Below are 23,362 nucleotides of genomic sequence, written 5' to 3' on the forward strand. Positions count from 1 at the left end.
GTGAAACTACTTCCATCTTGCTCGTCCTCTACTTCTTGTTCGCGGGGAAGAGTCTCCTAGAGTAGCCCGCACGAAAATAGTCCGATGACGTTTGAAGCGGTGTTGCCATATCTCTGCTGATCACCAGCTATTCCCGCTATGACGTGGCTATGATCATTATTGTCTGTTTAATTTACACGTTGTCTGATGGTCAGATGAATTAAATTAAACGTACGCATAGTTTTTTACGGTAACGACTATTGTTGTTGGTTTATTGCAAAAGATGTTCAGATGGTTCAGTAAAATTGGCAACAGTGTAGATGGGGGATTGAGACGCAAAAGTCGCCATCTGATTATTTTGGTCGGACTGCTCTAGTAGCCAAAACCTCAACTGTCTATTTGCTTTACTGACGTGAAATACGGTCAATAAAGGTCAAATTCGTATTACAAAGGCTCACCATTAAAAAATTATCTTCATAGAGCACTATTTTTATGCCAGGCAAATAATCGTCTTCTTGACTAAATACTGTAAGACACCCATTAAAGGTACGTTTTCAATTGAGATTTATGAGGAACTCACAGGTATTTACACAACTTCGCCCTATCGATAAATTCGTGGTATTGAGGTTCGAGCTTTTAAAGTTGCACTATAACTTTCATCTGTTATCCGATTCATATAAATGTAACAAAAATATCATAATAAATAAATATTATATACAATCCATAAACACTGGAATATGTAAATTGATGAAAATATGTGTGAAGGAAGGAACATAATTAATAACTCTCCAAAGACAATGAAAATTGTTCGATAATATTCAAGGATATAATTTTGTAAAATGACACATTAGTAAAATTATTGTGATGACTAATGAAAAGTCTTTTTAGTAATATAAAAATATTTAATTTGTTACTACTAAACTATAACAGATTGAAACATGGTGAATTCTTATGTAACTATACAATTATACAAACATTCATAAAAGTCTGCAACTATTTCACTCAAGTAATTTCGTATTAAAATCGTTTTTCGACAGTCCATGGTATCAAATAAAACAACAAAGAAAGTATCAAAAATCAAACACATACATTACTACACAACAACACATGCTGCACACACCAGAAACGGTGAGAGACTAGGGAAATAATCAATACTGGCAAAGCCCGTGGTATCATAGCACATAACCTCAAATAAAGAACTGTTAGGAGTGGAGAAATCGTGCTTTTTATCAAACAGATGATTCGTACACAATGATCTGAACTACTTTCGGTTTTCCCCGCTGCTCGTTAAGCTTGTCCGACAGCTGTTTCACGGTTTGCTCCCACCCCTTGGGGTTCTTGTCCTGGTTGATGTTGACGACAGCCAGGACGTTGCGAAGATCTGCTTGCATGTCGGCAGGGTTATGTTCCGTAGCCAAGTGACTAAGGGTCTCGACCAGGGCCTGCAGGTGCCTCCAGGACTGCGAGTATTGCTGCCGCACCACCTCCACGATGGTAGACGTGAGGCTCAGGCCAATCAGGATGTAGAAGGTACACAGCAGCATGTACTGGGGCGTACCTATCACATACAAGTAGAACTCGTGAGTCTAATGCACATTTGCAAAATATTGTAGCATATTTAAAGAAGTACTACAGAAGTTTACAGGTCTAGGACATTTCCTGCACATCTAGAGTAACAAGGTACAGAAGTACCGATGGCCGAGCGGTCTAAGTCGTTGGACTTTGGGGTCTGAGTTACAGATAACGCAGGTTCAAATCCTGTCTGTGACCGTTGCACTTTGTATCAGAACCATCAACCTTGTACTGTATCGACTCTCCCTCATATTCAGTTTGTAAGATCCTCGCACAGACCAGTGGCCCATGAGGACTGATAGAATAAGGCTAAAAAGTGGATGCGCCAGTCCTTAAAGAAAGAAAGAAAAAAGGGTAGAGGTACACCACGTCACTTGTCACTTTATTAAGTCACTTTATTATGGGTATTATTATAGGTTTCGCTGAGATTGCTTGCAAAATGTCAAATCTATAGTTTGTCATTCTTGAGATGTCCTACAGACAGGTACATTTACATACAATCATACGGAAAAAAAAGGTACATCCCTCTGATAAAAGAGATACAAATAAATTATGTCAACCTTCAAAATGAATGATGCTCTGGTGAATTCAATGGATGGACATGCAACATTACTGAATTTATTCTTGTATAAGCAGAAGTAAGTTTCACGCCAAATTTAACGTTTACAGATGAAATATTTCTCGAAATATATTATACATTCACTTTAATAGGTTTTATAGCAAAATAAACTTCCGAGAGCTAGAGACGGTTTTACAAAGCAAGAATGCGCTGAAATCAAATCTTGTCCCTAACTTTTAACACTGACTTTCCACTCAATTGTTTTTCATTTCACTCTATGAATAACCATCTCGGATTTTAAAATCTCATATGGTTGTACTTAATCTGTTATAAATTTATTTAATCTACTATTGTTTTATTGCTATCATGGTAACTGATAAGACCAATGTACAACCTTTGCTAACGCTCAGCCAAATTACATGGGTTGACATGCACCATCATCGAGTGCAGTGTTGGCTACATAGAAATGGAGTTTCACGCAAACTTTCCAGTATATTAGGTATTCGTTTTTGAGATATCGTGCGGAAAGACAGACGGAAAGGCATTTTCCAGCCCCTCGAGTGTTAGACTCTGCAAACGCTCAAGTAATAAGAGAACAAGGAAATGACAGGAGGCGTACAAGGAAAAAATATTATGATTTAACTTATGGAAATGGAAGATTTGAAATGATTTTATACAACACCAATCTTTATTTGTTACTCGAATATTACTGCTTTTCCAGTACTGGAATCTCTGCCCTGTTCAAAATAACTGTGACTGGAATTTATTCTGTTACAAAGAACTGAAGACGTCAAGTACAATTCGTTTGCTCTCAACCACTGACTTAATGTTTTTTATCAGATGACGTGCTATGATACCACGGGATGTGGCCAATATTGATTGTTTCCCCAGTCTCTCGCCTTCTCTGGTGTGTGCAAGCATGTGTTGTGCAGTGATGTGTTTATGCTTGATTTTTTTACTTAAATTTCCTCTGCTGTCGTTTTATTTTGGCGAGTTAATCACCAAATTAGCTTTCATTTTTGACCTTATGTCTTAGGCACCTATATAAACAATATATTCCAATCCGCATAATGTGGTATTTTTGTACCACAACTATCCGAGTCCTTTTTAAATATTTCAGTGATTACAAAGAAAGTGTACGTCTTGAAGCTCGATATTATAAAAAAAATACATTTGTACATACTTTCTAATATTATTTAAAAATTGTGGACAATGTATAATATAGTTCATAGAAATATTGAACCTCGTTAATTCGTGAAAACTTAAAAACAACAGAGTCAATCTAGTTTGAAGCTAAATATAAATACTAGAACTGTATTATATGATTCTAAAGAAGTAGCTTATGGTTTAAAATATATTTCCCCAAAACAGAATTAGTCCAACACAAAATCCAACATCAGAGGAGAACTAGAGGAAAAATGTATGTTTCCTGGAAAATACAAAATTTTCATTCCACATGAATATAGAGTCGTTTCATAGATGATCCCTCACATAACGCCCATTTCTCAGAAAGAAGTCAAAAATATCATTTTCTCCGTAAAAGACCAAACAAAAAAACATATATTGGCAAATACAAATTCTAATAAAATATAAATATAAAAATAATAAAATAATAAAAATAAAATATATAGTAAAAATATAAAATAAATAATAAAAAAATAATAAAAAATAAAATATAATGCTGACGAACTAATCTTACCTCTCACAACAATTATAATTAATGTATATTGTTAGAGCAACTATGTCCCTTTCATCTAAAGTTTCATCAAAAACATATACCCAAAACCTATTAACGGATCCATGCACTTCTTTGTTTGAAGGTCCTGACTTAGGCGTGCCACAACGCTTTGGTATGATTTGTTTATTTTAACCTAGTTTGTAATTATGTATTAGGTTAGTTCTTTACTTGAAGAAGAGATCATATTGCAGATCTCGAAACGTAGTGTTACTGATTTCTTGTTTCACTGAACGATGGCAAATGTTCGGAAAAATCCTGTTTCCTTCACAGATCCATGTAATGGATTTTATGTTTTAAATATTACATGAAAATATACGAATACGTGTTTGGAACAGTTGGACAAACAATTATTGGAAAATTAGTATTTATAAGATTAACAAAACCACTTTATATTACACAATCTAATCACTAAGGTTCGTAATCTTCAGAAAGTGAGATTGACAGCTTTGTTGACACTATCATCCACAGCATTATAATAAAACGTATTGTGCAGTTATTATTTACAGAACATAACAATGTCATTGATTATTTAATATGCAGCCTAATCTCCCAACAGTTGTCAAGAGTTGGCACAGACTCAGACAAGTAGTTTATGAGATCTTAAAAAGAGGGTCTCAAGTAGTGGGTGGATACACCACACGTAATCTCTGCATTAGATGAAGACCAAGGGATTAAATAAGCATAAGAAGGAGTACTTCAGGGATTTGCACTGATCCTTATACTAATTATACTGCTCGTTAAATATTTTCCTAAAATCTTTCAACATTAATATAATTACTGTGTAATGTGTGTAGATTACATTACATTGTACAATGAGTGGAATCATTTTCTGCTCTCTCATTAATAACATTAAAAAATTCATTCATAGTAAAACTCGATTACCTAAACTAAACCCAAGTCTAACGCACATAATGCTTCAAAATGCTTCTCGATTGGAAAGGTCGGGGGTAGGGGCGGCCTTCCAGTCTAGATCCACGAGAAAGGATGTTGGGGCTTTCATGTTAGTCATATCTCCTTGGAAGTAGGGTGAGCTAGCTTAGAACTTGCCTCTAGTCAAACCAGCTAGGGGGTGGCACGCCCTTATGTATAGGCTAGCAACAGCTCTTACACTTAGGTAACTACAACGGTGATCCCCCGCAGAAGACTATACCTATTGATTTACATTTGCACCCTAATATCTCGACATTTCTGCTCCTGGACATCCATAAGGTTGCCCAGATTTAAGTAACACATCGGATTTTGCTGCACCCTGTGTAGGTTCAATTGGAATGTATACCTACACCAGTCAGAAGTGAACTCACCAGGGAACAGTTTAAATTAAGATTAACTTACATTAATTTACAAAATATAAGTAATGTTCATTTTCAAATAACGTACATGATATATCTGAACGCCTTTTAGACATTTCGGAAGCACTAAACTAAAGTGTCTAAAAACGTCAAAATAGAAATGTTTTATAAATAAATATGTTACACATTATTTAAGTTTGCAGTCTTTCCTCTCAAAACACTTTTAACAAATAAGACTTTCATAGCTGCTATTTAGATTAATCCCATAAAACCATGCATGTATTTAATGCATAAGAAAAATTATGTGATAAGCTTAAATATCATAATTGGACATTATCCCTTAAAAAGACAACTCTTTTCCTATTATATAATTGTACGACATTATTCTTATACAGTGAAACCTGGTTATTACTATAAGGTTGTGTATGAGAAACAATAATTTTTTACATTATTGACAATGTTGTTCTATTTTCGAGTAATTGTAATTTGAAGACTTCATTATATATCTAGACTACTTTAATTTTGATGAAATGATTTTCATTTATAGAATTGTAACATTTATTATCTTAAAATCATGCTCTATTTAAAATTTTGTATGCTGGACGGGTTATGTAAATTAAGTACAGTGCTTTTGCATTTAGTGTGTTATGATGATTAACTTTCTTTTAGACACTCAAAATGTTTTACACAAAGAAATTATGATTGGTTCATGCGATGCATACATTTTATACCAGGACTAAGAAGTGACCATAGCCTAGACTTGTAGTACTCGTGTAGGAAAGTAACATATCAGGTAGATAATATCTAAATTTGAACTCATAGTAGAGTAACTTTCTTATCTTATCTACGGAATTTCCTACATTCGTTGCCCCGCACTGATGGTGATGAAAGAAAAACATCTCTCCATCATCTTGTGTTAGTGCCCGTCAAGTAACAGAATACAATTCTAAAGGTTCTGATCGCAATACCAGAGAGATAGAAAGCAATGAAAATCTTAAAATGGATACAAAAGTATCGAAAAGTTTACTTTTTTATTATGAGCTAACTAAAAATTCCCAATCATTTCTTGCAAGCGCAGTTGAAATTTTCCATTTTCGTGGGGCTAGTGTAATGTTGCAGCTCACTATAAAATAAAATTTAACAGTGGTCGCGGGAAATGACGTCGCCGTAAAATGAAGTCGCCGTAAAATGACGTCGCTATAAAATGACGTCATCTCTGAGTTTTAGTATCTTTTGTGGAGAACATGCTCAATGAAAGTAAAAATGAAGTGAGTGATGGTAACTTTGATGACAAAATGTTGTGTGAAAGTCGCGATGAAGAAATGGCCTAACCTTCAAACTTGGAAGTGGTCAATATGAGCTAGTACAACACATAATTTTATTTTTATTTGTAGATTTGGTATAAATCCAATTGTAGCTAGGCAACTACATAATCCCACTAATATTATAAATGCGAAAGTTTGAATGTTTGGATATTTGGATGTTTGGATGTTTGGAGGTTTGTCCTCGAATCACGCTGAAACTGCTACTATACGGATTGTGCTAAAATTTGGAACAGGTATAGCTTTTGGTCTGAATTAACATTTAGAGTGCTTTTTACCACCCATAACACATTCATTTCACCAAATAAAGTCGATTTCAAATTGAAAAATGAGTTTGTTTACATTCGAATGTTATGATAAGAACGAAACGTAATAACGTTTCATAATTCAAATTAAACTGGCACTAAACAGCTGTTGACAGCTATAATTCTACAAACTTTCTGAAACATCTGTTTAAATTGCTAATGAAAATAAAAAGATAATGGCGGGCGACTTATTATGCCAAAACACCGGGGGTGAATTTAAAGGGCCAGAACAGACCCATATTGACCGCAGCGACTTTTTAGTTGTACGATACACTTTCGTCATTGGGATAAAAAGGCTAACTCTTATTGTTACTGAAGCCATCGAAGAACTTTCAATAAATTATCATGGAATGTGGAAGGGAAATACTAATCTTATAAAAACTGTTTCACTTTACGACTTCAGGATCCCTAACCTCTGTTCTTTAAACTTAAATCTAAATTGGATCAGGAGATTGGAATAGCTTTGAGTGACTATCGATTATCTCTAGACTGTTTATTATGTCATAGAAAAAGAATACATAGATATATTGTCCAGATTTTCAACAGAAAATTGCGTTCGAAGCCGCGGGTAACTGCTAGTTAAAATATAAAGTAGTAACATACAATTTTAGCATATTTAATTTTGTCATAATATGGTCGTTCATTATTTTTAATTCACCCTAAGCACACAAATAATGATTTCCATTGGAAATGAAAAATTAATTCGGTACCTGAGACCGATAATATTTGAATTTTAATTGGTATTTAATGTGTTAACTGTCCTTAAACTCTTTGTTAATTCCTTGCACTATTGTCAATATCAGTTTATTTAATATCCTAAAAACTAGGATAAATTCATTTTATCAGGAAGAATAAAACCTCTGAAATTCCTTTAAACGATAAGGAAGTGGTTAACGCGATAACGGTAAAAGTAGAGTGATGACCTAATTAAACCGCCGCGCCTTCCAATCCTAGCAAGCCAACTCTGTACATTAACATAATTATATGAATATTTAGAACTCAATAAATAGGAACTTACTAATAAGGACTACGTAGAACTTCGGGAAAAGGGAGATCCTTTTATATAAAGTAGAATTTTACGTGTTTCCTTCTTCTTAAGGACCTATGGCATTTGGTGACCAGATCAATAAATGAATCCTCCCATACGCTGTCGTTAGCTGTTATTCACTTTTGCATTTTTCACAATTTAAACAAATTATACATGAAATGAGTTTTGATTAACTGAGTTTAAATCTTTTCGAAGACCCTACTCTCCGAACTACAGTGCACTCTCCGAATTTAGTTTTTGTTGTTTCAAGATATGTTTTTGTATTTAGTAATTAAACATATAACATTCTTAAACTTCTAGTATTATATCTGAAGTAATTATCGATTATCGTCTTTTACAGCTGTTGTAGCTTATTTGCCATCATGACAATAAATCTTTTTTAAGAAATTTCGTTTGTTAAGTGGTCTGGTTTTAATATTATTTTTGCTGTTAGTATAAGTATTCTGACGCGATCTATTGCATGTAGTCAAATGATCAATAACAATCTTATCTTATCTTATCTTCACCTTACGCGAGCGCAGTGTTAGCCGATAACGTTATAGCATGACGATCCTTTAATAATGCACTATATTGCTGAACAGCAAACTAACTACTTAATCATGGATTTGTAAGGCTTCTCAAAAACATAACTCTTTAGACAACAAAAATGTTAAAACAAAACTGTTTGTTCTGATCTCTACATAAATAACAAAAGTTTGTCAGAACCAATCGGATACAATGTACATAATATAAATTTACCGCTTGATCCGGTATATTACACTAGAAACAAAGCAGCTGAAAGACATTTTCAACCTTACTTGGCACAAGATCTCCGAAGCCGATAGTGGTCATTGTGACGAAGCAGAAGTAGAAGCCTTCGAAGAACGACCAGTCCTCCTCCCAGGAGATGAAGAGGAAGGAGCCGACCGCGATGTAGATGAGGAGGATGGATGTGGCGATGGCTGCCGTGGTCAGGGAACCCTGCAGTCCTCTTGGCTCAGGAAACTCTGGCAGTGAGCCCGCCAGAAGAGATCCCAGGTCCGCCATCACGCTCACTGTCAGCGGAATACCCACCAGAGCGAACATGATGCAGAACAGCCGGCCCTCCACAGTGTAGGGGGTAATGTTCCCATAACCTGTCAAATGTGCAGATTTTGTTACTATTATCAATTTTAATAAATTAATTTGTTTTCCTTTATGATTCCAAGAGAATTCATGGCGCTCTCCAATGAGCATCAACATTAGTCGATTTCATTTCGAACAGAGCTGTGGATGCAAATTTATGTACAATACTTTAATTTGTTAATTTGGGTTCCTAGGTGTATTTTGATCGGAATTTCTGAGCTATCTGATTCCATCATCGAACAACAAAGATCCTTGCAAATGTAAGCAAGATTTTGGGCCTTACAATGGATGAATTCTAGGTTCGCCATCAGTGTTTCATCCACTAACAATTGAGGCAAGAGGACCTGAATTCTGCGTTTGTATTTGTAATCAGATAGATATTTTAAGAGATAATATCGGCTTCATTGGTATACTTCCATGAACAGCAAATATAAAGGCACAGGTATGTATTACAATGAATATACAAATATTTAGAGAAAATAAATTTGGCTACAGAGGGTTTGAACGAGTATTGTGGACATTTTTGTAAGACATAGACTGTTAATAATGTTTAGTTCAACTCCAGTTCACCTCCCACTTAGTGCAACGTCTGAAGTCTAACGCTGTGGCAGATTTGGCTCCTGGAATCTGGAATCAACATCCATCTGAAGAGATCCAAAACAGTTGGTGACGAAAAAGCTCAAAACAAACTCAACATAGTTTCGACATCAGAGACACCTTGACAGCAAAATAACATAATCAAGGTGAAGTGGTGTTCTCATTGTCTGATCAATTGTGTACATTTGTTTGTAGTCCAGGTGTCTCTGCAGATGTAGAGAGTTCGTTTTGACCTTCTTTGACTGTTTTGGATCTCTTCAGATGGATGTAGATTCCAGATTCCAGGAGTCAAATCTGTCACAGCGTTAGATTCCAGACGCTGTACCAAATGAAAGGTGAACCCAGCAGGGATCACTTCTGGCTGGTTTATACCCTCCAGTTGAACCTACCACTAGGCACAGCAAAAACCGATGTGTCACTTAAATCTGGGCAACCTTATGGATGTCCAGGAGCGGCACATCACTAACCGCAAATGTCGAGATTCTGGAGTGCAAGGGCAATTCGATAGGTCTAGTCTACTGCGGGAAATGACTGTTGGAGTTTGGTGGGGTTCGTTCCCTAACTATCATAGGTTCTTGCTAACCTCAACAAGGGTGTGCCACCCCCTGCCTGCTTTGACTGGAGAGGCTGGTTCTTCCCCTTCTTCCTGGGGGACATGACTTTGAGATTAATGCCCAAATTCTTCCTCATGGGTCTCGATAGAAGGCGGCTCCTACCCCCTAACCGTGCCTACCCTGAATATCCTGTCACTCTGGAAGCAGCGCTAAGGTTCTTACAGGACTAAGTGGAATGTATAACCTTCTTGTCCTAAGAAAAAAAGTGGAAGTGAACTGGAGCTGAACTTAACCATCTTATTGAATCAACCCTTCCTACCATTGCTCTACGTTATACATAGATTGTGATGAGGATAATTGCCTTATATTGTTTGATCGCCTCGCATGCTGCAAGAGCCATTGGTAGTCGACGCTTGTCACTTACCGATGGTAGTGAGTACAGTTGATGCGAAGAATATCGCCTGGAGGTAGCTCCAGCGAGCTAGAGTGTAGGGAGGAGCTCCTTGTGACAAAGGCAGCAACAATCCACCCTGCGCTGCTGCCTGGACAGCTGCCTCGTACTGATTCACGGCCTCTGCTGTCGCTAGAGAGTTGTTACTCGCTGCTAGAGCTGTCAGTAACTTGCTGCGCTCGGCTCGCACCAACCTTTCTAGTTCTGTCAGTCGTGACACCTCCGATGGATACTCTAGATTACGAAATATCTGGGGAAAAAACACCCGGGAAAATAATATTATTATTTAGTACAGATATATATAATAGGTACCAATTTTGCAATATTAAAAAAATCTTTTTATTAGATTTATTCAATGTTATTTTAGTATGCAAGAGGTTAAAATTGACATTCTTTAGTACCCATAATGGTTGCAGTTAAAAAAACAAATTTCTGATATTTTTCAGGCTTTATTTCTAAAAAATGTTCTTTTTAGCACAGATCCATTCACTCAAGTTATGATTCTGATAGATTAATAATTACTTTACAGTTTCGAAAAATAGTAAAAAATAGATAGGTAGTTCTAACAGTTGTAGTGTTAATACTATTAGTTTTTTAAACATTCAGATAGATTAAAGGGTGTTTTGAGGTGAATTATTTCAAAAAAGACAATACTGTGTCATGAAACTTTTAATAGGTCCTTTTCCGTTAATTCACCACCACTAATTTGTATACTTATAATTCCGTTAGTTCACTACCAGAGGCATTAATTGTGGAAAATACATTACGTAATTAAACAGAAAGGAGAAAAAACACGACATAAGGAACTCAAGATATATTTATATTGTTGTTATGAAATTTTTAAGAAACACTTAGCTATAGTGAAAAACTTAAACCACTTGTACAAACGGATGCAAATTAAAGACACACCATATTTAAAAGTGGTCTATGATTATTAGGTTAGGTAAGGTTAGGTTAGGTTAGGCCGCGTATACATGTTCCAATCTACAACTGTATTATGGTTCATGTGTATGTAGTTCGTCTTCACAAAACTTTACAGAAGTGTATTCCTTGCTCCAACAATATATGAATAGAATTATCGTTTTGTGCTCAAGACGAGATCCTGTTAAAAAAGTATCCGCTCGTATAGGTTGTATTCCCGACACTATCGTTTGTAACACGACCGACGGTCTTGAGTGTCACTGAGCCGTAATGTTATGTCATGTTTATTAGTACACAACCTCGGGTTGTGCAAAAAAATCTCTCAATTGCAAAAACCGCACTGCCTTTTCTTTACTGTGGCACTCACTAGCAAGCCGTAACATATTCATACTTGCGTAGAAACAGTGATTGACTGGACTGGCCACCGGGCGCAAGGTTGCTTATCTTTATCGCTAAGCGATAAGATAAGGCTTGCATGCTTCTTAGAGGATCAAAAAGAACCGTAATGAACATTCCAAAGTGCGTTGAACATTTCCGTAACCGTATTTATTATTGTTAGTGGTGTTGAATAAACGGAAACTCAACGACAGTAGTGGTGGTGAATTAACGGAAAAGAGCCCTTTAATATGTTAACGTCACAATAAGTAATAAAATTACACCTCACAATTTTGAACAACGATTTGCCATTTTCGATTAAATCGTGTTTGGAGGTAATATTTTTAAATTTCAAAAATTCATTTGTACATGACTGAAGTAGAATATAGTAGATTTCATAACCCCTCCCTATATTCGCCCCAGTTCTTAATAATGTTCAATTAGAAAAATTATAATTCTTCTTCCGTTATTTTCAATGAATTTATTTCTTTCTACGACATTCCATTGTGATCTTACCTAAAACGAGCGAATCCAGTGATAGGATACTGTATATATTAATTAGTTAGCTTGAGAGCGGAGGATGAAATCCTGCCTCGGGCATTTAAAATTAGTAGATATCTACGTATACGAACGTGATCGAAGAGTTTATCTAGACGTAACTTTAATAATTGATGAAGTAATTTGCGATATTTCTTCGAATTTCACCCTACAAATTAAAATTTACCCAAAATAAAGAATTCTGAGGAAATTTTCACACTTTTTCGCAAAATTTCTAAAAAAGGTTAAGTGACCGCGAAGAACATAACGTAGAGAACAAAACCCGATTGGGTCAGACAACGCTGTCGGCTCGGAATCCCTTATAGCTGAAGTATTTTTCAAGTGCTGAACTTTCCGTCTCCGATATGTGGGCGGCTGCATAATCTGAGCTTACTAAGCGTTTATTGAGTTGCACACTTCGACCTTCACCGTAGCGCAGGGGTAAGGTTACGGCTCTCTAACCGAGAGGTCACGGGTTCGATTCTCGGGGGAGGTCATTAAATATTTGAAAAGTAGGCATGGATTGTTTTAAATTAAATACGTTTAGTGTAATAAACAAATTGACATTGGCGTAGAAAGAACCCCATTCAAACACTGACAAACATAAACATAATATAATAACAAAACTACGCCACATTTTTAGGAATACAATGGCATACTGGAATCAGATCGCACTGTGCATATTTATGTGTGCAAACATTAAGTATGTGTTGTATGTGTGTTAGTTTTATAAGTGGTAGGCTATGGTCTTAACAAATGTTCTTTAAACTTTGGCAGAATTATTTCGGATGAATTCGTAAAGTGTAAAAAAACAATGAAGAAGATTTCAAGATTTTTTACTAAAAGAATTTTAGGAATCATTTCTCGTTCAAGTAACTTTTTCGGAAGGAAATAAAAAATTGAAAATGTTTAAAAACCTTCCACGCCATTCTATATTGCATAGTTTTCAAAAAGTTGCTATTCAATTTGAAATTGATATAAAACAATATTAGCCACACATAGGCTTTATGATGTTCAACTTGTTAGCATCGGTTACTTAGGAGTTAAAAAAAAACCTGTTGTATAAATAAAACATAATTACATTCGATTTCAAACACACACACACACACACACACACACACACACACACACACGCACACACGCACACACACACACACACGCACACGCACACGCACACATATTCCACCGTCCAACAAAACTTGGAAATCATAATTTTAGTTATTGTATTTATTATATATTATTATTTATTAATTATTAAAATTATTATTAATTATTACAATTATTATTAATTATATTAGTTATTATTAATTAATATATGTTTCGGGTTTGTTAGAATGTTCTTTATAATTTGTCTTTTAACCCAAAAGCGTAAGCTTAATTTGGGCGAATTCGAATATATATATATATATATATATATATATATATATATATATATATATATATATATATATATATATATATATTTATAACGAATTCGCTACTATTCAGCTTGGCGCTTTTGGGTTGAAAGTCAAATTATAAAACATATTTTACAAACCCCAAGCAATATTTTGTCAATAACATACATAGCTGTTTAAACACGTACGAAATTAAATATGTAAGTACATCACAATTCTTTTATATTGCTGCTGTGTGATCGATTATTCATGTCAACAAGACTTGAATTTAATCATACTAAATAAATACACTTATTTTCTATCTACTTTAAAACTAAAACTAGCCTAATTCATATGTATTTTACGAGAGCCGTTACTGTTAATGGTCTCCTTGTGGCTTTCTGGGGTATAAATTTGACTGTTTGCGCTGTAAAGTTTGCCTGGCACAAGTCGCATATTTACTGCACAATCCAGAACAGTTGCCATCAAACACAATGGACTTTTGTTTGCTAAACTTGTTCGCTTGTTGATGAAACCTCTCTAAATATACACCGCAACGCAAGCAAACCGCCGTATGGCGCTCTTTAAATCAATAGCTTCCACATTTAGTTGTTTCTAAGAGGACTAACATTTGGAGAGCAATCTGATATTGTCACTCTCCAGACTGATATTCAAAATGGGATTTCATCATTCATTCATAAATAATAAAGAAATAGTAATTCCCTTTTTTTAGAAAAATGAGAGGCCGATACCGTTATAAGCCTTATTCTGTTCGTCCTCATGGGCCACTGGCCTGTGCGAGGATCTTATCAAACAGAATAAGGGGGAGATTCGATACAGTACAAGGTCGATGGTACTGATAAAAAGTGCTTCGGTCACATACAGGATTCGAACCTGCGCTATCTCTAACTCAGACCCAAAGTCCAACGCCTTAGACCGCTCGGCCATCAGTTCCCTCCCTTAAGTTTATAAGTTGGTTATCGACTTAAACCTCGTTTCTTAGTTTTAATGTAATTTTGGGTCTTTTTCGTTTAAGGGCCAGCACAAAAGACCCTAGCTTGCCTATTCAAAACTCAGATCACGCGATGCTTGCCCGTTGCGCAGCGCTTTGCGCTGCTTGCTCTTTTAGAAAAAAAAATAACTCGAGCTTGCAAAGTCCAAGCCCAGATCAACTCACCACGCTTTATTGAACAAGAAAAACTAAGTATAACTCACAGAACTAACGCAGGTTTCATTACAGGCAAAAGATAAGCGGCGCGCGTTTATCACTGATAAGATAAGACGAGTTTATACTAGAAGTAGTACCTGGACTACTGCCCTAAGAACTAATAACACCAAAAAAAAAAAAAAAACGATTAAATGCACTGTCAGTCCGGTATAGTATGTTTGTAAGGTGCTGGCCCTTAAACGAAAAAGACCCGTAATTTTATATGCTTATTGGACCTTGAATGGATTTACAAAGGTTAATACATAATACAATTCATAAGATTAGCCACATCCAACTCAAGTGACATGCACCATCAACGAACTCGGTGTTCCGTATAAAGAAATAAGCTTAAGGGAAAATTTCAATTCTATATGCCAGTTTATCCTCGAGATAACAGACAGACAGAAAGAAAGTAATTTTTTCCAGCCCACTGAATTATAGATTTGCTAACGCTCAGCCAACAAGTACCGTTCCTCCTAGTACGGTGTAGATGATGAGAGCAGTCAAGAGACCCACGTGACCAGAAGCTGTCCTGCACCAACATTTGACAGCTGACAGCGATAAACAGCTGGTGAGACTCCTAGCAGACGACGCTGTACTGTCAACAATCAGCTGATCCTTCACTCCCATCGCTACACAGAGCAGCTGACAGTCTCTGTGCTCCTAATCCTGCAATGTGTTGGCATTACGTTGGGATCCATCTGTGAACAGAAGTTGAGACAAACCAATTTTTTTATATTACTTGGATAATTATATACTCCTAATATGACGTTTCCATATATGAAAACAACAAAAATACTTTTTACAGTATTTAAAATATTTATAATTATTATTATTGAATGTGTTGCAATTAGTTTTGTGTACTAAGTACAGTTTAAGGAATGGAGCAAATTCTTTTCATTTGCTCAATTTATTGATAATTTTTTTAACATATTGTAAACGATCTCATATAAATTTACCTATAAATAATGAATTAGATCGGAACCCCTTTAACTTGATACTTCCCAGAACTATTAATATTATAGTTTTAATGTAAACATATATTATCTGTTTTAACCTCTTTGGCGTATTGTTAAATATATAAGTAGCTGAAAGGATTATTTTGGATTTACAGTAAGGATATTTTCGACTACACCTGTGTATTGTTGCCAAAGTTTTAATGACCTAAATTTTAGGCATTTTGAATTAAAATACATATTTTGAATAGAATTATATAAAATTTAAAGAAACTAATACTTTAATAGTAATATAAATATCTAACATGCTAGTTCAGAATGAAATAGTATCTTATTTTAAGACAAAATGTTTTGTGACCTACTAGTTATCAGCACGTAATAATCAATAACATATTCGGCTTATAATTTTCTTTCCATATACTGTAAATTGTGTGAAGTTGATTGTCACCTCAACCAAGTCCATCTCATTCTGAAGCTACTGTGATTATGGTATAACCGAATAACAATATAACCGGATCAAACAACGTCGAGCGTGGCTGCTGTTTGGATGGGTGACAGCTGAGCGATCCTGTCCTTGCAAGCAGCTCGCCTTCCCGGCCATTGGTGGTGGTTCGGAAGTCATCTCTAAGCTATACGCCTCCAGGTTAAGTGTGTCAAGAGAGCTATTCTAGCTCAAACTTCGCCTGTTAAAATAAGGCATTATTTGACTTTTTGTTCATACACATAAATGATCGTATCTTTATGTTTGTCTACCTCTCCATACATACGACATCTTGAGGACCGTTAGAGATTAGAGTTCAAAACTGCAAATCTAGTACACAATCATATCTCTATCGCAGGATAGCTGTCATCCTAGCTGTTATCAAGCTGTTATGTTTAGACAGAACAATGTATAAAAACATTATGAAGAAATCTAAATGTATGAGTCAAGTCTTATATTCAATTAAAAACCTCATGAAAAATTAAAATTTGCGATATGAATAATAATAGTTTTTGCGTTGAAACATTATTAACACAAATTCTTAAAATATTTCTGGGTAGCTATGGGAAGCCATCTTGAATGAACAGATACGTTTGCACTTTTACGTTTATGAGAATCCACTCTACGTACGTATGCATTTAATTTTGTTTATAAAAGTTCCCCGTTTTTATTTTTTGAAGCGTTGAAAACATCCTTCATTTAAACACTTTACTCGTAACCTGTAGCTTTAATTGAATCAAAGTAAAAATTTCACAACTGTAAATGCTTAGAAAAACAATGACAACACAACATAGCTCAAAAATGAGCATAACAACAAAGCAGATTCAAAATCCTTTCCTCTGCATTCACCAGAGTGGAGTGCGCACCCTAAAAGGGAACTTGCAATAATACATATCCACCTGTACAGATAAGTTGAAGGGAGCGGAGCTTTATCGCGGTTGGTTGACGCTTAACCAATTAACAACCAATGTAACCAATCTTTAGCCAACCACGATAAACCTCAGCCACCTTTAACTCACTTGTATAAGCAGGCGTGTTTTATTGGTAGTTTCTGTGTAACATGTGTTTACTGGACATAATTTACCACCTGTTCCGACTATCATACTGTAGGCACATCGCCAAGGCATTAATACACTATTGCTGGCTGAAAAGTACTTACTTGAGATAAAGCCACTCAGCGTTTTATCTGAATAATTTAACCGATTGTTTACAGTCTAGTGTTGGTAATACCATAGAGTACTAATATTATACTGTACTTAATTATATAATGCGCTAGTCTAAGGCAGTACAAGGAGGATTCACATCGAAAAATAATGATCATAATAATTCAAAATAATGAGTAAACCCTATTATGTTGAAAAAATAAATATCGTAAAATTCTGTTTTGAGTGTTTTCTATGTTGGATATATGGATATTATAGTGTGGAGACAAAACTAGTGCAGCATAATCTAACTTAGATTGTCCCAAAGTAATATATAGCGCATTTAACGTGCAAACTAAGGCAAACTTACGACCTTCCCTCAGTATTAAAACTAAAATACGGAAGCCTTAGTACTGTACTGTATATATGAACGTAAATGCTAGTTTAAACACTTTACAACTAAAGTCAATTAAAACAATACTATTATAATGTGCATTATGAAATACCTAATGCTTTAATATGTCTTTTTATATACAGACCATTATTTATGATGTGCAAATTTGATTAGTAATGTTTTTTTTGACAACAAACACGACTAATATTGGAATTTTAAAGATATTAATATTAATTTATATACATGTATAGTAATAATATAAATTGTTCAACACAATCATACCAATGTAGAAGAATTACACCACACCACGTGTGAGATTTCACAAGCTCCTTGAGATAGTATCCAAAATTTCAAATCTATGACTCACATCATTCTACGACGCTCAGCCAAATTCCATGGTTGGAAATGCACCAACACAGAACTCATTGTTGTCTTCGTGTAAAGGAAGTTTCATGAAAAATTTCAATTCTACAGATGAAATTTTTGTCGAGAATCTTGTTTACATGATAAATTCAGATTATTGCACATTAAATTCGGTTTTATGTCAATGTTTAAATAATAAACGTCTACGCATCACCAAAGCATGATGTAAGTGTTGGGATAGTTAGGCTACAAGTATTAATATATTACATATTTGAATCTGTTATGGGTGTATTCTGTTTGTTTAGAAATCTATTTATTCGGCTAGTTTCTTATTTCTATCAAGATTACCCATACGATCAATGTAAAACTATTCACTAACGCTCAGCCATATATCCTATGTAATGACAGCGTTATCAGCGAACTCAGTATTATTCATATAGAAATGGAGCTTAATAAACAATTTTTAAGTATAAAGGTAATTTCATTTTCGAGATATCGGGCAGGAAAGTCAACAGCGCGTTACCAGCGAACTCAGTATTATTCATATAGAAATAATTTCGTATAAAGGTAATTTCATTTTCGAGATATCGGGCAGAAAGTCAGACAGCGTTATCAGCGAACTCAGTATTCCTCATATAGAAATGGAGCTTAATGAACAATTTAAAGTATAAAGATAATTTCGTTTTCGAGATATCGGGCAGAAAGTCAGACAGCGTTATCAGCGAACTCAGTATTCCTCATATAGAAATGGAGCTTAATGAACAATTTAAAGTATAAAGATAATTTCGTTTTCGAGATATCGGGCAGAAAGTCAGACAGCGTTATCAGCGAACTCAGTATTCCTCATATAGAAATGGAGCTTAATGAACAATTTCAAGTATAAAGATAATTTCGTTTTCGAGATATCGGGCAGAAAGTCAGACAGCGTTATCAGCGAACTCAGTATTCTTCATATAGAAATGGAGCTTAATGAACAATTTTAAAGTATAAAGATAATTTCGTTTTCGAGATATCGGGCAGAAAGTCAGACAGCGTTATCAGCGAACTCAGTATTCTTCGTATAGAAATGGAGCTTAATGAACAATTTAAAGTATAAAGATAATTTCGTTTTCGAGATATCGGGCAGAAAGTCAGACAGCGTTATCAGCGAACTCAGTATTCCTCATATAGAAATGGAGCTTAATGAACAATTTAAAGTATAAAGATAATTTCGTTTTCGAGATATCGGGCAGAAAGTCAGACAGCGTTATCAGCGAACTCAGTATTCTTCATATAGAAATGGAGCTTAATGAACAATTTAAAGTATAAAGATAATTTCGTTTTCGAGATATCGGGCAGAAAGTCAGACAGCGTTATCAGCGAACTCAGTATTCCTCATATAGAAATGGAGCTTAATGAACAATTTAAAGTATAAAGATAATTTCGTTTTCGAGATATCGGGCAGAAAGTCAGACAGCGTTATCAGCGAACTCAGTATTCCTCATATAGAAATGGAGCTTAATGAACAATTTAAAGTATAAAGATAATTTCGTTTTCGAGATATCGGGCAGAAAGTCAGACAGCGTTATCAGCGAACTCAGTATTCCTCATATAGAAATGGAGCTTAATGAACAATTTAAAGTATAAAGATAATTTCGTTTTCGAGATATCGGGCAGAAAGTCAGACAGCGTTATCAGCGAACTCAGTATTCCTCATATAGAAATGGAGCTTAATGAACAATTTAAAGTATAAAGATAATTTCGTTTTCGAGATATCGGGCAGAAAGTCAGACAGCGTTATCAGCGAACTCAGTATTCCTCATATAGAAATGGAGCTTAATGAACAATTTAAAGTATAAAGATAATTTCGTTTTCGAGATATCGGGCAGAAAGTCAGACAGCGTTATCAGCGAACTCAGTATTCTTCGTATAGAAATGGAGCTTAATGAACAATTTAAAGTATAAAGATAATTTCGTTTTCGAGATATCGGGCAGAAAGTCAGACAGCGTTATCAGCGAACTCAGTATTCCTCATATAGAAATGGAGCTTAATGAACAATTTAAAGTATAAAGATAATTTCGTTTTCGAGATATCGGGCAGAAAGTCAGACAGCGTTATCAGCGAACTCAGTATTCCTCATATAGAAATGGAGCTTAATGAACAATTTAAAGTATAAAGATAATTTCGTTTTCGAGATATCGGGCAGAAAGTCAGACAGCGTTATCAGCGAACTCAGTATTCTTCGTATAGAAATGGAGCTTAATGAACAATTTAAAGTATAAAGATAATTTCGTTTTCGAGATATCGGGCAGAAAGTCAGACAGCGTTATCAGCGAACTCAGTATTCCTCATATAGAAATGGAGCTTAATGAACAATTTAAAGTATAAAGATAATTTCGTTTTCGAGATATCGGGCAGAAAGTCAGACAGCGTTATCAGCGAACTCAGTATTCCTCATATAGAAATGGAGCTTAATGAACAATTTAAAGTATAAAGATAATTTCGTTTTCGAGATATCGGGCAGAAAGTCAGACAGCGTTATCAGCGAACTCAGTATTCCTCATATAGAAATGGAGCTTAATGAACAATTTAAAGTATAAAGATAATTTCGTTTTCGAGATATCGGGCAGAAAGTCAGACAGCGTTATCAGCGAACTCAGTATTCCTCATATAGAAATGGAGCTTAATGAACAATTTAAAGTATAAAGATAATTTCGTTTTCGAGATATCGGGCAGAAAGTCAGACAGCGTTATCAGCGAACTCAGTATTCCTCATATAGAAATGGAGCTTAATGAACAATTTAAAGTATAAAGATAATTTCGTTTTCGAGATATCGGGCAGAAAGTCAGACAGCGTTATCAGCGAACTCAGTATTCCTCATATAGAAATGGAGCTTAATGAACAATTTAAAGTATAAAGATAATTTCGTTTTCGAGATATCGGGCAGAAAGTCAGACAGCGTTATCAGCGAACTCAGTATTCTTCGTATAGAAATGGAGCTTAATGAACAATTTAATGTAAAAAGGTAATTTCGTTTTCGAGATATCGGGCAGAAAGTCAGACAGCGTTATCAGCGAACTCAGTATTCTTCATATAGAAATGGAGCTTAATGAACAATTTAAAGTAAAAAGGTAATTTCGTTTTCGAGATATCGGGCAGAAAGTCAGACAGCGTTATCAGCGAACTCAGTATTCTTCGTATAGAAATGGAGCTTAATGAACAATTTAAAGTAAAAAGGTAATTTCGTTTTCGAGATATCGGGCAGAAAGTCAGACAGACATTAGACAGACAGGCAGGCAAACAAACTTCGCTAAAGCTCAGACAATTACACGCTACTAAAGGATTTGTTTTTATCTGTATTTTAAACCGTTTGGAAACATCTTTTCATACTACAACTAATTTATCAAGAAAGCTTTTCTAAGTCTTATTCTTGTATTTATATTACTAAATAAGTAAATTAACACCCGTAACGCACCAAAGTCATAGTGTAAATGAAAAATAGTATTTTACTATCAATATTTTATTTATAACCTCGCTTATAAACAACTCTTTTTTACGATATGGCAAGGCGGAGTGGCAGATAAAATTTCAAAATCATGTACAGAGTATTCGTGCCTAACCGTTTCATCTCAGATGGCTTTCCTTACTTTCAGACATCACCATCTAAAGCACCATATCTCTAATACCTACAGAACCATTGTTATCACTGATCGTTAAGTTTGATCAAGGCTGGTGAATTTCCCTCAAATGTTAACATTTCTGGAGTTACTTTAGTAAACTTTTTGAAATCAGTGTTGGCGACAAACGAAAAACATCCCTCGAGATAGTGATAGTAACAGAATAGATTTCTAGAGTGTATGACCACAGAAAGTTATCTCTTAATAGAGTTCATAATTGAACTCATTTGTATAAATGTATTTCTATAGATAAAAGTGGGAATTCTAAACCTGACTGACCAGCCGCAAGTCCGTTATCTTTATAGCGATAAGACATTTGACTGAGATAGTGTCTCCGATAACGCCGTAAATCTTAGTAGTTATTAGCAATGTAGAACAATCTATGAAATTGTGTTAGCGTTAAAGTAGTAGTATATCATAATTTTTATATTTGATGCCATCTAACTCAATTTGACCTTCTTAACGCAGTAACATGTAATAATAAGATTAAATTTAGTCTATATCTACCTATTTATATACCACGTTACAGTAGACAGGAACGGAGAAGTCAGGGAAGGCGGTGCTGTCTGTGATCACCGTACATTGCGGGGCGACTGGATGCTGGAGCGGCAGGGAGCAAAAATAGGCACGTTGATGACACAGTCGCCTCTACCATCATAAACTGTGTTTACCAGACGCAGCGCACTGGGACTGGCTGTAGCTCAGCAGACGTCAGTGACTTCACAAACAATCATTTGGTTTGGCAGGTCCACACATCTCACACTGAGCTCTTTCATCATTCACGGTTTTAGATCCGTAGTCAACATCTCTAGGGTTCCAAAGGGAGAGATATAACTGTGGATGATGACACAGTCGCCTCTACCATCATAAACTATGTTTACCAGACGCAGCGCACTGGGACTGGCTGTAGCTCAGTAGACGTCAGTGACTTCACAAACAATCATTTGGTTAGGCAGGTCCACACATCTCACACTGAGCTCTTTCATCATTCACGGTTTCAGATCAGCAGTCAACATCTCTAGGGTTCCAAAAGGAGAGATATAACGGTGGTGATGACACAGTCGCCTCTACCATCATAAACTGTGTTTACCAGACGCAGCGCACTGGGACTGGCTGTAGCTCAGTAGACGTCAGTGACTTCACAAACAATCATTTGGTTTGGCAGGTCCACACATCTCACTCTGTGCTCTTTCATCATTCACGGTTTCAGATCTGTAGTCAACATCTCTAGGATTCCAAAGGGAGAGATATAACGGTGGTGATGATGACACAGTCGCCTCTACCATGATAAACTGTGTTTACCAGACGTAGCGCACTGGGACTGGCTGTAGCTCAGCAGACGTCAGTGACTTCACAAACAATCATTTGGTTTGGCAGGTCCACACATCTCATACTGAGCTCTTTCATCATTCACGGTTTCAGATCAGAGTCAAT

The 23,362-nt window shown here is 35.5% G+C and overlaps 1 protein-coding gene across 2 annotated transcripts; it reads right to left on the reverse strand.

The window, feature by feature from the left end:
• Positions 1 to 772: 772 nt before the first annotated feature.
• On the reverse strand, positions 773 to 22,589 carry LOC124363194 (potassium channel subfamily K member 6). Of its 2 annotated transcripts, none has more exons than XM_046818353.1 (5): positions 22,448 to 22,589; positions 15,403 to 15,635; positions 10,492 to 10,768; positions 8,610 to 8,927; positions 773 to 1,537 (listed from the first exon to the last, which is right to left on the reverse strand). In XM_046818353.1, exons 2-5 carry the CDS (start codon positions 15,562 to 15,564, stop codon positions 1,209 to 1,211), a joined length of 1,086 nt encoding a protein of 361 aa, XP_046674309.1. In that variant the 5' UTR covers positions 15,565 to 15,635; positions 22,448 to 22,589; the 3' UTR covers positions 773 to 1,208. The 2 variants fall into 2 exon arrangements, with proteins under 2 accessions (XP_046674309.1, XP_046674308.1); XM_046818352.1 differs by having other exon boundaries at positions 22,436 to 22,575.
• Positions 22,590 to 23,362: the final 773 nt, after the last annotated feature.

Source organism: Homalodisca vitripennis, chromosome 5 (genome assembly GCF_021130785.1).
Source record: "Homalodisca vitripennis isolate AUS2020 chromosome 5, UT_GWSS_2.1, whole genome shotgun sequence".
NCBI lineage: Eukaryota > Metazoa > Arthropoda > Insecta > Hemiptera > Cicadellidae > Homalodisca > Homalodisca vitripennis.

Coding starts and splice junctions, on each gene's coding strand:
- LOC124363194 (XM_046818353.1), bottom strand. CDS start 15,564: ATGGGAGTGAAGGATCAGCTGATTGTTGACAGTACAGCGTCGTCTGCT. Junction 10,769..15,402: donor ACACCGTACTAGGAGGAACG/GTACTTGTTGGC, acceptor TTTTTTCCCCAG/ATATTTCGTAATCTAGAGTA. Junction 1,538..8,609: donor CTTCGGAGATCTTGTGCCAA/GTAAGGTTGAAA, acceptor TGTATGTGATAG/GTACGCCCCAGTACATGCTG.